A 14,888-nucleotide genomic window follows, 5' to 3' on the forward strand; every position below is an offset into this window, starting at 1 on the left:
AGGGATTTGGTTTCCACAAGCCTCTGTTACTCACTTGCATACTAAAGATAAAGGGTGTGCAAGTGCAGTAAGTGTGAGAACACAGCAGATGGCAACACAGATTAAGGCTTTGGGCTGTATTAGTAATTGTCTGGAGTAACTCTGCTCTAAAATCCACTGTCGTGATCTTCCTCCATCAGATTACAGACTATCAGTCAAACCCATTCTCCTCCCCAGCAGAGGAACATTTGAAAAACTGCATCTTTAATGCTACAGATACTGGCACGTGGTTGTCTCACACTAAAAACCACCAACATAGGATTAACTCAAGCATGAATCAAACCGGACAAAAACCCCTCATTTAAATTAGAGGATCCCAAAACGAGGGATGTGAACTACCTGGATCACACGAACATAATCTGCTTTCACCAACAGTCCTCTTCTGATATGAAACTTTAGATCAAAATCTCACAGTTTTGACACAGTGGAGAAAATCCAGCGTGCAAAGCAGGATTGATCTAAAATTAGCAGCATCACTGGGAACAGTTTAGAAGTGCACGGGGAGAAAACCTTGAAGGGGAGATCCACCAGTCTAAGAAAAGAAAAGAAAAGAAAAAAAAAAAAAAGCCATGACCTTCATCTTGATGGCCAGAGTTGTGGACCATTATGATCACACCTCATATTATCAGTTTATAAATCAGCTTCTACTTATGGGTGACCACAGCAGGACTGACAAATGTTAACAAATTCTTTATCCAGTTTAACCGAATCACAGAGACATTGGAACCAGAAACATTTTAAAGCCCTAATATTCAAAAACAAAAAAGCAACAGGACTACATATTACACATATATTTCTAACTTATTTATAACTCTAAGGATATTATAGTATATTTGTGTCTTTATTGAACAGTGGGGGTGGGGTGGGGTGGGGGGGTCCTCTGAAATGTAGCAGGTTACATTTGTGCAACATTTCTATCACCATATTTTAGCAGAACATGTGACTGAAGCCAGACTTGAATGTCCCTGATTAATTCTTTAGCCAATTTAAAAAATACAGACTCAGTGATGTTATTTTTCAGTGTAGTGTTTCTTCACATCTCATTCTGATTTCTAAACTGGTACCAAGATATCTTTTCTGAGGTACCTGAAATAAGCTACAATTTGAGCAAAAACAAACTGTCCTAAAAAGGGACATCGAAAGACAAAAACAAAATACGCTTCAATTGTTGTTTTAGATTATAAAACCAAGTTAAATGCAGAAATAAATGATTAACAGCGCAATGAGCATTTATTGCAGCCAGCAAACTAAAGCCTGGTGGCTTTCACATTTCAGCTGAGAACATCCTAATAGTAACAAAAACAGGAAATTTAGAAATCCACATATATTATATTTACATAGACAGTTGAAACACATGCACACACGCTCACACACACTTAAAGTCAAAAATGTATGGGAGAAAAGTCGCAGTGGAAGTGGCTGTGGATCTCTCTAGGACTGTCATACTCAATTTTGACACAAGAGGGCACTGCAGGGCTTTCTGGAGAGGCCGCGTTGACCTGCGAGGGCATTAGCAATGACTCCCTGGCTGGAGTATCCTCCACCCTGAGGCAAGAGTGCCGCAGCGTTGACACAGGTGGCAGGACGGTGGCGGTGCTGGTGGTGCTGCTTGTGAAAGTCTGGTTGAGTGAAGGATTCTGGGAATTTGCATGCAACGACTCCTGGTCCTCCCCAGGAAAGAACGAAGGAAGAGGGAGGGTGGTGGAAGAGGTAGGCTGGTGCTCTCGACCGGGTCCCAAGCTGCCAGGGTAAGCAGGAGGGCACTGAGTACGCTGGTGCATGGCTGGCTGACTGCACATGTTGCCCCATGGGTAAGACTGGTACGCTGTAATCCCAGCTGGATGGAAAACACACGCAGATCCAAACAGACTGAAAATTCAGCTTCAGTGGCAGTAATTGAAACCTCAAACATTTCACCTGTCATAAGACTAAGAATGCCAAGAGTATCTGCATACCATTTAATTCTAATGTTTTTCCTGTGCCCTCAACATGACTCCCTTTTGTCTTATTAATCAATGCTGACCTATACATTTCCTTATTAAATCACCATGCAATTTAAACATCCAACTACAAAGCTTCTGATCTTTCTAATTTGCACCACTGACTGAATGGTGACTAAAGCTGATGATATGACAGTGATGAGAGCAATGTATAATACAAGATTAAAAATAATTATTGAAAAACTGAATCCTTGTTCAATGATTGTGCAAACATCTGTTTACATAGAAAGCACCAAGTCAAACTTTCTTTTGACTTCTGGGTTAGTTTACACTAATGTAGGGTGTATAGTTTTTACTTTCCATTTGATCCTATAGGATCTTTTGTCAGAGTAAAATTTCATATTTTTTCCAATACATCAATTAATGCAATCTCATTTTACCCCAGTGACTCACCGTGGTGACCAGATGACTGCAGTAGGATTTGACCTGCACTCTGGGACTGAAAGTAGGCATGACCTGTGGTGGAATAGGTCACCACTCCTGTCGAGTTTCCTCCAGGGCCAAAAGTCAGGTAGGAAGTAGGATTAGACTCTGGAGGGTTAGGGGTGAGGTAGGGGGATGGTGTGAAGTAGGTCATGCGGGGCAGAGATGCTTGAGGTTGGAGCTGAGGCTGGCTGGTGGGGTAGGAGGTCTGGAGCTGGTAAGACAGAGTGTTGCTCTGCTGGCTAGACGTCAGGTAGTCCAAGTCAAAGAGCAAACTGAGGACAACACAAACAAGAATTTAGTGACAAACATGAACATCTTTGATTATTGCTCCATCTGCAGGTTGTGGTTGCACTTATGATTACTTCTAGTGATATCGAGGCAGACAGACACAATCAGAGTTTTATTCTCAGGTCTCACGTTATTTATGAGGTTTCTGCCACCATCTCTATGCAGTACATCTGCGTTACTGAACATGCACAGATACTGCCAACCGTATCTACAAAGTAGAAGTTTTAGTGCTGTCACACATCTATAGTCATACAACCATAATTGTATAAGAACAAAGTGACTAAGTGCAATCTCTCACAGCATATTTTAGCTAAAACTGACTCCCTGCTACTACAGACGCTGTGTGAGCCATCACTACATCAGTATTTCACAGATTCCCTCTCTGCCTACTCTCTGTCCTGCTGTCAGCTCTTATACTCATCCATATTTGAAGCATCCTCTAGTATTCATGTCACAGTTTGCTGTGAGTGGAGCTGACCTGGTGTCAGTCGGCAGAGACTGGGTCTCACGGTGGGCCAAGGTAGAGCCACCCTCCAGAGCATCCAGGAAGAGGGGTGGGGTGTGGGCTGGTGTGTTGAGGAGAGGGGGAGTGGGGTTTGCAGAGTTAAAGGTTGAGGTGAAAAGAGGAAGGCTGGCTCGCCGCAGAGGGGGGGGGCTCTGCATGGGACGGGGGGGATACTCCACCAAACCCTCCTGAGATGAAAGCTGTTGCTGGCCTGTATCCCTCACTCTGCTTTCACCTAACAGATAAAAACCAAGCAATTACAAAGTAAGATTAGGCAGAGATACTGTAGTTTGGTTTCTGTGTAATTTTACTATCTCAACCTGCAGTGTGAAGGTTTGCTGAGCTGAACAAAGATGTCATTCTTCTATAAACACTTTCTCATATGTAGGAAAATCCGTTAATTAAAAACCTATGTTTGTAATGCCATAAAAGCCACAAATTTTATCAAGGTCAAATTTGCTGCTACTTTACATAACCGACCCTACAACTGAAAGAGTTTTGGTGGACAAGCTTTGTCCGCCTCTCTTCCAGTAAAAATAACTAATGTTAACAGAGGATCCTAAGCAAATGTAACGAAATTTTTCAGCCATGATGGAGGTGGGGTGACTGCATCACTGCTTGATCATCCAGACATCAAAGAATTTAAGCTGGTCCGGTTTCTTTAGGGATTAATAAAGTATTCTGATTGTAATCATTCATCAGCACCTCACAAAGGAATGATAATGCAGGTTGAAGGGAAACTTAATCCCAAATCCAAGTTTACATATTTTCCTCTGACCTTTAGACTTATGTATCCATCTAGATTGTTTTGTTGTGATGTTTCCCTTTTCATCAATGGAACGAGATGGTCTTCACATTACAAAAAAACTTAACAGCTTTGTCTGTTTAATCAAACAAAACTAAAGTAAAAATTCAAAAACCTTGTTATGAGCAGTTTTATGTAGGACCTTTTTTTTTTTTTTCCAATGCTACTTTCAGCTGTTCACTTATAGACAAGGGCTCGCCACTGTGGGAAGGTCTGCATGTTTGATTTCTTTTTAATGATTATGTATATTTATTTTTGCACTGGATGTCGCTTATTAGGCAAATGTGTAATGTGCAAAACAAAAGGGCACAGAGCTTGCTAACATCATAGCTCAGCTGAAGGGTGATGCGATCTTTAACACCTTTGTATGCAATTTTAAATTTGGGTTGAGTCGTTTATTTTAACAAGATAAAGAGAATTCCTCACAGACAGACTGAATGCTCATCAAGCTAATGCATGAAAAGCAGAGTGTCGTAAAATGTGCATGTGTGGATTTTCACACCTGGGCTGCTGAGGCTGGACAACAGGCTGCTGTGGGAGGGTGGGCTCTGAGTGGTTATGGTGGGGAATGAAGGTGGCACAGGGGCAAGCTGGGGTAGCTTGGGAGGAGCATAATAACGAGACAAAGAAGCGGCTCCCTTACTAAAACAAAGACAAAGAACAAAAATGCACTTAAGCATGAATCAAATCAAAGTACAGAGATAAAAATCTAGAGAGGTGTGTGTGTGGGTGGGTGGGGGGGGGGGGGGGGGGGGGGGTCAACTGGACTTCTTTAGGTTTGTGAAGATATCTTGATGAATGCTCAATCATCCAGGTAAGTAGATCTCCAAAAGTTGATTCTGTTCATCTGGACGTAGTGTTTTGTGAAGATAATTCACCTCTTATCCAAGAGGCTTCTTCAGTTCTACAAACAAAAGACTGAGAGTCCCAGGTATTTAACGCCTAGTGGGGGCTTTGGAAGTGGTCCTGAGGGTCATTGACCCATTATTGACCCAGAGCCTCTTCACATGAGCCAAGGTGTGTGAGAAGAAGAAGAAGAAAAAAAAAAGAAAAAAAGAAGGACTGTATTACTATCACCGGGGGTTAAGGGTCAAGTCACTGTGAGGGCTTGCCCAGCCTCATCATGTAACCTTAATAGCTCAGTTGAGGCTCAGCTGAGTAAAGACACAGCAATAACACTTTCAGTACCTACTGGGCTCCGGTTCGAAGTGATCTAGCCTATCGAAAAATGTGATTTCAACAGACGTAACTCAGTCATGAGAGCGACTTAATCACAAAAAACAAAACTACCATTTCTGAAAGCCGACAACGGGGGAAATCCCCCCCCAAAAAAAACCCCACACACAGAGCAGCAGGTACACCATCGTCTCGAGGTTTTCCATTGTTGTGTCGCATACAAATGACGTCACATCAACGATGGTCGTTCACAGTGGATGTGGATTCAATTCTGGTTTATTTATATAGTGCCAAATCACAGCAGTTGCCTCGAGGCACTTTGCATTGTAAGGTAAAGACCCTACAATAATGCAGAGAAAGCAATCAGACGACACCCTAGGAGTGAGAAACAGCAAGAAGAGAAAAAAAAACAAACTCCCTTTTAACCGAAGAAACCTTTGCAAGAACAAATGACCTCCTTTACTTCTCGCTCAAACCATCTTGTCTTCTTAGTCCAAAATGTGAGCACTGGCATCCTCAAAAGAGTGACCTTTATTCTTTAAGTGTACAGCCTTCAAACCTAAAGAAGTCATCTACCTTATTTTCTTCAGTCTCTCTAGACTACCATGACCTGGATGACAGCAAACCTACACAGACACACAGAAATAAAAGAAACAGAAATACCTGTTGTGAGCCAGTGTGGGCATGGGATTGATTTGGTGATGTGGACTGTATTCGGCTCTACTCTGTCCGTGTTCCACCTTTGCTGTAACAGCACGTACTTTCCTCCACTTTGCCCTCCGGTTCTGAAACCAGACCTGGGACCCAGAAACATTCAGGGGGGAAAAAATAAGACTGAGGAGGCCAACAAAAAAGGTAGAAACTGCTTTACAGAGGATGAGATGGGATTTTCAGGAACACAAAGAATAAAATGCCAGTAGCACATCTTCATAAGGAAAACATCACAAGTCTTCAGTAAAATTCCACAGAAGATGAACAGAGTAATAATAATAATAATAATAATAATAATGGATACTTTATTGATCCCCATGGGGAAATTACTTGTTTTTCTCTGCATTTGACCCATTCACTCAGTGAAGCAGTGGGCAGCCCACTAAGCAGGCGCCCGGGGAGCAGTGTGTAGGGACGGTACCTTGCTCAGGGGTACCTCAGGGTAGCCGTTAAGTGGATTCGAACCGCCGACCTTCCGATCATGGGGCGACCACTTTACCTACCGAGCTATCCCTGCCCTAAGAGTCTAACCATAGACCACAGAGTAAGAGTCTAACCATAATTCTCTGAGGTGTGACGCCGACTGAAGTAGCAATCACTTTCCTTTTTTCTGCGTCCGGATAGTGATCCTCTTGGAAAAGGGCCTCTAGATGCTCTAACTGATCTGTACGCAAGAGTACGTTAGTGTACACACACACAAATTACAGGACAATAATTTGCATAGCAGTCAAATGTGAGCACACAGAGACGTTTCCCCTCACCTGTGCTGTAGAGCGTCCGTGTCTTCTTCTTCGGTGCAGGTGGCAGCAGGCAGCTGTCCACAGACTCTATCCCTGGCAGCAGTGGGAAGCTGAGGGCTCGACCTCGGCCCCTGGTGCTGTAGCGGATGGAGCGTCGGGTGGAGTATACCTGCGTTATCTCCATCTGCCATGAAGAAACACTACCTCAGCACAGATGTTTTCAGTCAAATTCAGTAAAATGTCCCAATGTTTTTTTTTCCCTTTAAAAAAAGGATTTTAAATAGTCAGGTATCAATTATCACATTTTTAAAAGCTAAATATAATTTTGGAGAGTCGTTTAGGGGGGGAAAAAAGGAAAAACCTTTGAGTGCAGTGCAGAGTTGAATGTTTCAGCCCAAACAAAGCAATGCAGCAATCATTTCCCAAAAATAAAAGTTCATTTAGGACTTCCAGGACCATGTAATTAATTTCCATTGTTCTTTCCCATATGTGATATTAACACGTCTGTTCCAGGGCTGCAGCCAGCAGGTAATGATTTTTCTCATTTTCTGTTAATTGCTTGGTCCATTAAATCTAGTGAATATAAAAATGCCCACCGCAGTTATCCAGGACCTGATGTAATGTCTTCAAACTGCTTACTTTTTCTGATGACAGACAATAACCAAACATATCAAAACTGCCCAGAGACAAGAACAAGTAAAGTAGTCTTAAAGATTGATCAGTTATGAAAATAAACAGTTCTTCTCCTGCCAAACTGGTAACTGACTGTTCCAGCTCTACCAAACTCACATATCAGTTGTCAGTCTCTGTAAAAATTTGTCTTCAGGTTAGCGTAGTTCAAAAACAATCATTTCTGATTTGATCTGGTCTGAAACGTCTTGCTGTTGTAGAACCAGTGACATTATCTGAGATCTACGTCTGAGTGGTAAACATTAAAAGTACTGATTACTAGCACAGTGCATGCTGTGGGTCCAAGAGTGTCATCCTGGCAAATAACAGTAAAGAACAATTAATTTACCGTTATCACCTTACATAGCTTTTCAGTGAGATGAGATCATTCTCCACACGCTGAATGTGCTCGTTAATGGCTTCAAAGAATCGGTCACCTACGGATATCACACTACATTACACACTGAACATTCAAATCCAGGATGCCATTTTCACAGCTGCATCATTAATAATTCAGAGGACTGTAGGTGTGCATATTTCATACACATTAGACTGTAATTACACACTGAATGAGCCATTATTAGAAACCTGTTGAGATTTACTAGAAAATGCAAAACTGTTGGGTTAAAGGTTAAACTTCATGATCAGCAGCCAAGTATAATGTGTTTATTTTTGTCTTTTCACACACTGTAACCCTGAAATTCTCTCGACACAAATGTCCAAATCATTCAGATAAACTGTCTTTGCACTGCTTAATACAGAATCATTTCCACCTGAACCCATATGAGGATGCTACAGGTAATTATCGAGAGTATTCACAACAAGCGAGTGGGCGTCGTGTATCCTGCATTGTCCATGCTTTACTCAGACAGCATCTGGCAGGTTTGTTGGAGAAATTTCTCTAAGCACAACATCCCAGTGCACTTCAGACAAAGCAACGCCCTCGCAAAAAACTACCTCATCAAAATACTCCGAGTTCACCATGCAATGCAGTGAGGAGTGCTCGGACCTTTACATAGGAGAGCAAGAACACAGACAGAGGCCATCTATGGGCACTGACAACAACCACCACTGAGTGGAGGTAGTGACGCTAATTATCAGCCACCTATAATGCAGTCCTGAAATCCTCTTCCCAACCCCCACAGCTTGACCCATGTGACCTTAATAGCTCACAACAGTGTGGCAGGGCAATGTCTCACAGAGGAGTCACATCTTGACTCATATGACCCTTAAAGACTGACTGGAGATTTATGCTTCAGCAAGAAATCTATGCTGTAGCTATTAGTGTGTACCTGAATAAATAGAATAAGTGTTTTTAATCTGTACTGCCACTGTTGTGTATTTTTGACTCTCTAAATAAGCTATACACAGAGCACTGGTCAGGTTCCATCCATGAATGTGTTTTTATCGCTAATAACCAAAACAAATCCAGTTTTTCCCTCACTGTTTCTGGAACGCACCAACTTCCAACATGTCTGCAAATGTTTATATAAAGGTCTTAACCTCAAACCCCTCTGAAAACTTATGGGGAAACCTCTTGTGCATCACCCTAGCAATGTGACTACATGTTAGCTCAACGTAGCCCACGATTGTTGCGATTGGCCATTTCAGCACCATCGATTGCAGTTTTGCGCTTCTTCTTCCTTTTTTCCCACCTTTTTCACTGCAGTTTTAAAATTTATTAGTGAAAGTGACAATCATCTCTTCAATATAAGGAACATTAATAATAATAGTATCAATTTAAGTACTCACAAATGTCAGCAAATTTCTGGAGGGAGACTGTGTAAACTATTGGAATGGATGTAAGGGAATGTATAAACAAGTGAAAAATCTAGAGGGGCAGATTTCAATCCCTAGTCCCAAGATTTTATTTTATTTTTCTATTGGCTGGCACTACATATAAAAGACCAGGACATTAGCACATTGTAATTAACACAATGCACCATAAATGCCAGCAATGACGTTGGCCATTTGCGTAGGTTACATTGCAAGCACTACAAGGTTCCCAGCAGAAGTCTAAATCGGACAGAACAGGCTTGTCCACATCTTTTAGGACCACATTTAAAGTGACAGCCCCATCAGGGGTTAAATACCTGGGCCTTAAGACATTTAAGAAGTAAAGAAGCTTCTTAGGTGAGTGAAGAGACACCTTTATAAACCCCAAAAAATGTAAGTCCAGTTACCTTCAGTTCAAGTAATTAGGGCTATTTTGACGTGGGTCGGCGAGAACCTTACAAGGACACTCAGAGAGCATCCTTGACAAAACCCAGCAAAATATTAGTGGTGAAAATGCATCCAAAGTTCTTACATGTGAAAAAGAACCACTCGAGGGAATGTACTGACATGATTTCCTAACATTGTTGGGGTTCATGTGTGAAACTGGCTTAAGTTTGAGAAAGATCTTAAATCTGCGTGTCTGAAATACAGCAGCACACAAACAGAGTTTGGTGTGAATGTGTCACTCAGGTTCAGCGTGCAATGAATCTTGAGCAAATGAAAGGGAAAATACATTTCAAGTAGTTCACAGATCATCAGGTATGAGCACATGAATGGTCTCCTCTCACCTCAAGTGGTTGTGGGCCCTGCTGGGGGACACTGTGAGGCAGAAGGGGGCTATGAGGTCTTTTGTTACTCTGTGGCTGAGGACATGTGGGCTGGATGGAGACAGGAGGCTGCGAGGAGTACAGCATGGGGATGGGAACTGGGGGACAACACAGCCCTGTCCCCCCAAACCCCAAGTAGAGTGGGTCAGAGAGGTCACAGCTGTTCGTCAGAGCCGAGGTCTCCTCTGAGCTCATCGCTGGCACCTCCTGTGTCTCACTTTTCTTCATCTCCTCAGACCTCTCACCAACATCCTTTACTCCTCTCTTACTTCTCACCTGCTCACTTTGCTTCCTCCCTCGCTTCTTCTTACTCTTCTTCTGCTCATCTTTTTGTGCTAAGCGCTTTGTCACTGTACTCTCTTGTTCATCAGCAATTGTTTCCTTGGCCTTCTCAATCTTGTTGTCTTCCATCTGCACCTCCTGTGCCGCCCCCGCTTTCAGCCCACTCTCAGGCTTCACCTGCTCCTCCTCTGTCACAACTTTCTCTTCTTTCCCCCCCTCCCCATCCTTCTCTTCTCGCCATGTCTCCTCTGCTGCCTCTTCATCCTCCCACTGACTAAACACTTCCTCCTCCTTTTCCCTCCTCTTCCTCCTCCTCCTCCTCCTGCTCATGTTCCCTCGGTTGCTGTTTTTTGACAAATCCTCCAGTTCCTCACACAGAAGGCTTGGACAGTCTGCAACAGAGTAAAGCAAGAATTTGTTTTTTAACTTAAAAATTTGGACTAAAAATCACTCATCTGGTTTTACTTCAGCATCCTACCTTCTAGTAATATAGTACTCTGGACATTAATGAGTTCATAATTATCATCAACATATTACATCTTGACTTCTACAAGAATACAATAATAACAGAGATACATTTTTGGATCAGGCCAGTCTGAAAAATGAATACAGGCTCAAGAACTTCAAAGCCAGAATTCATTTTGTGGCAGTTAGGAGAAGGCTTTAATCTTTAAGTTCCAGCCTACTGCACTATGTTTTCATTATGTATCATTTTACCCAGTTTATTTGGTCAGATATTGCAAAAATATGCCCAAATATGCGTGTTTTTCCTAACAAGCTCCTGAAAACTGAAGGTTTCTCACCTCAAGTCATTATAAGCTGGAGCTAAGTACTATAAAGCGAGTTCAACATACCCAGGTTGTCTTTGTGTTATCTGGACTCCCTTATCCGAACATATTTAGTCAGGAACACATCAAGCTTTTATCAACTCACTAAGTTAACCTAGGTTTTAACCTGCACATTCACATTAAACTGGGTGGCATCTGTGGCATTATCAACAGAAAACAGATGTTAGTAACAGAGCAGCTGATTGTTCAAAAGATGAATCTATAATATTAGAAAACCATGAATTGGTTGAACACATAATACAGACTGAGAGAAACACAGCTGCTCCAGACAAAGCAGTGGTGGTGAAGGAAAAGCACTGCACAGTAGATAAATACTGACAGCGCTGAATGAATGCATGGACACTCAGTGCTTTGTAAGACAGGAAAAGAGAGGGTAATAAAGTTTAGCCTATTTAAAGCCAGGAGAGAAAGACAGCAAAAATGCCCACTGTTTATCAGAATCTCATGGATTATAATGAGTAAATGACTAAATTAATGTTTAGAAGGCAATGTTAGTTCTCATTCTTTCAGCTGCAGCTTCGCTGTTGGTTGATGATCTGAGAGCAAGTGAAGAGTAAATGCAACAAACAGAATTCAAAGGCAGGCTTAGTCTATGTGCAAATTAAATACAAACCAGCCAAAAGTGGAAGGGAAAAAATAAGGGGAAAAAAAGGTTTATCTAAAAATATATCTCTCTTATTGATCATCTGGGAAGTGTGAAGACACTAGACTCTCCTACTATCCACACAGGAAGTCAGAGGAATCTTCCAGGAATGGTGTCATTTCACAGAGAACTGACAGGTCAGTAGACGCTGATTTCAGACCTAATGATCTCTAATCTAGGGAACAAGTTATCATGGTGAAGCACCCTGGTAAGAAGTGAACCATCTTAATAGCACAGAAAAACCCTGATAACCAGACAAGATAAAATCCGACTCCATCATCAGGCCTCTGCAGTGTTGGGAAAAGTGAACTAACACCTTTTTTTGTGTGTTAACTAGTAAAACTACAAATGCTTCCTTCACCAAAAGGAAAGTTGTTGTTCAATGTCATTCTTTTTATTTCCCAACCGGTTCCCAGGTTGAGCACTCTGCAGACAAGTTAGAGCAGGAAGGCTAAGACGGTTTGGACATCTGTAGGGGAAGTAGTGGATATACTGGACAAAGGATGTTGAAGATGGGAGGGAAAAAAGGAAGACCTCGGAGAGAAAGGTGAGATGCAACCTTTCTGCATATGCGGGTGATTCCTGCCATTTATTAGCTCGAAAAAGGTGAGAAGGGATTCTTTAGCAGTTACCTGGCCGTCCTGCGTGGTAGTGAACCTGCAAATTCCTGTATCGATACCATACCAAGTAAACACAGGGCCAGTATTACTGATACCAAAACCAATAGTGATACTTTTAACTTATAAAAGGCAGCTTATGTAGGGGAGCTCATCGTTTCATGACTTATGAGATGAATCATCACCAATCTGCAAAATCTGAACACATTTTAATAGGGTTAACATATCGATCCTGTTGTGCTAGTATCAATCCGATACCGATACCAGTGATGGTATCAGTACTACGGATAATTGGGTCGTTAGTGGCTCACGGCCTAGCTCCACTGCTTGGCATCTGACCAGACAGGTGACGCGTTCCCTAGATTTTATTTATTGTTGTTGGCTTTTGAGTTTACGCTTTTAATATAAACTTAACTGAGTGGCACTTTTGCTGGGTTGACTTAATTTCTTATGACACTGTGCAATAATTTCATTACATGTTCACTGTCAAGTGGGTCATTGCTAGGTTTTAAAATTGCTGTAGTTAACCAAACTATATTTCTGTCTTTGGTAATAGGGATGGGAATCGAGAACCGGTTCTTGTGTAGAATCGGCTCCCAGTAGTCCAATTCCTTGTTGTTAGTCAGCCTCCCTATCATCCTGCTTCTGTTTCAGTTGCACTTGTGGTCCTGTGTTAAAACACTGGCACAGTCTGCAGCGTGGATATGGATGTTACTCTTATTTCACAAAAGGACGAGCACGGGATGGTAAAGTGGAAACTCCATCCAGCTCAGAAACAACTGCATTATGCTGTTAACACTACTTTGACTCTTCACACACACACAGCATGCTAATACTAAGCCAACCAGACAGCATGCTAAAACCAAGCTAGCCAAGAACCCAGAGTGAAAGCTGAGTGAATGTGGGCCCCAGCCCAGCAGCCAGACCCTGAACTTTAACAGGTAACAAACATAAGCAGTTGGGTTGCAGCCTCCATTTCTAGATGTTCATGTTTCTAAAGTAGAATCACTTTCAAGTGTTTTCGTGCTGGTTTTCATCTTTACTTTGTGTTCACAACTAAATACTAAGAGAAAGATCATTTGTGTCACCCTCATTAGGATAGGGATTTGTGCTGTGTGTAAGATTGTAACCTCAGGTTTATATTGTTAAATGGTAGTTTTGAGACAATACGTTTCAGCTATTTTATAGAGTAACATGAAAGTAGTGCAATGAGCAGTGTAACAAATTACTTAATTACTCCAAAGAGAAAGTAACACACACTGCTCACACACACACAAAAAAAAAAAAAAGGGAAAATGCCTCCAACATACACAAACATTTGATCACACAACATGCTATTAATTTGCATGAATGTAATGTCTTCAGGAGTTTTTCCTTCCCACTGTCGCCAAAGTGCTTGCTCATAGGGTTCATATAATTGTTGGATTTTTGTATGTAGGTATTATTGTCGGGTCTACCTTACAATATAAAGTGCCTTGAGGTGACTGTTATTGTGATTTGGCGCTGTATGAAGAACTGGATTGAATGTGATATACTGCTTAGTCATGGTGGTGATAAGGAATCAAATCAATAGGTGATATCAATATTGGAATCACTAAACTCATCAATTTCCATCTTTATTTGGGTAATTTTGATTCAGTCCAGCTTCTTTTCTTTTCTCTTTTTAAATTATTCAAACTGAAGCAACCTATATTAATGAAAAGCACAGCTCAACTCTGAAAATGCCACAAAGCAGGTGTATATGCATTCATGAACTCTCACGCCGCTCAGCTACATTGGTGCATTTTCCTCTGTCACTCACTGAGCTGGAGTCAGATAAGGTACCAGTATTTGGAGAAATAACCCGATGATGTTTGAAGATTTCTTTCACATCTCCAGGGTCACGTGGTGACCCGCAGGTCAAATAAAACGCGCGTCGGTCTCGGGAGGAGCAGCAGCCTGCGGTGGCTTAATTAGTGTCCCAGCCGTGCGCCGCCTCGTGCCACCACCTCACCTGACCGTTAATTAACTCTGAGCGGCTAGGTGCTGCTAAACTAGCCAAGCTGTCCCCATCTCCAAACACCGGGTCGTGAATGTTAATAACCGTGTTTTAAGTCGTCTCCGCGGAGCAGAGCTGCACTGGGAGCTTCACTCACAGGGGGAAAAAATAAAAGCTTTAAATAAGACGTCTTTCAAAAGTTTGTTAAAAAATGGTGTTAAAAGTTTGTCCGCGTGCATCAATTGAAAAGGCTAAAACAAGCCAATAAAACAATTAAAGGGCAGCCTGAGTATCCTTACCCAAGTCTTCACCTGCGTCACCGTCTTCGTCCATGAACGCCACCGTCAAAACCAATAAACTTGTGCTAATAATCAATTAAGTCGAGCAGACAACGAAGCGAATGTCTTCATGACCGCAGGTTAATGGGCTTGATTGATTGATTACCTCTCTCTGCTGTGTGACGGAGAATTATCACGTGAAGGGTGAAACAGAAGCAGCCAATCACAGAACAGAACAGATGCACCATAACTCTACTTTTACAAGGAAAAAAGGTGTCTC

At 42.0% G+C, this 14,888-nt stretch overlaps 1 protein-coding gene across 2 annotated transcripts; it reads right to left on the reverse strand.

Moving 5' to 3' along the window:
• Nucleotides 1-1,243: 1,243 nt before the first annotated feature.
• nobox (NOBOX oogenesis homeobox) lies at nt 1,244-14,888 on the reverse strand. Of its 2 annotated transcripts, none has more exons than XM_082521401.1 (9): nt 14,630-14,888; nt 10,239-10,636; nt 6,712-6,874; nt 6,508-6,614; nt 5,903-6,036; nt 4,566-4,705; nt 3,232-3,493; nt 2,433-2,737; nt 1,244-1,876 (listed from the first exon to the last, which is right to left on the reverse strand). In XM_082521401.1, the coding sequence occupies exons 1-9, from the start codon at nt 14,661-14,663 to the stop codon at nt 1,422-1,424; spliced, it is 1,998 nt and encodes a 665-aa protein (XP_082377527.1). In that variant the 5' UTR covers nt 14,664-14,888; the 3' UTR covers nt 1,244-1,421. The 2 variants fall into 2 exon arrangements, with proteins under 2 accessions (XP_082377527.1, XP_082377526.1); XM_082521400.1 differs by having other exon boundaries at nt 9,924-10,636; nt 14,630-14,886.

Source organism: Aulonocara stuartgranti (genome assembly GCF_965226115.1).
Source record: "Aulonocara stuartgranti genome assembly, chromosome: 22".
NCBI classification, from domain to species: Eukaryota; Metazoa; Chordata; class Actinopteri; order Cichliformes; family Cichlidae; genus Aulonocara; species Aulonocara stuartgranti.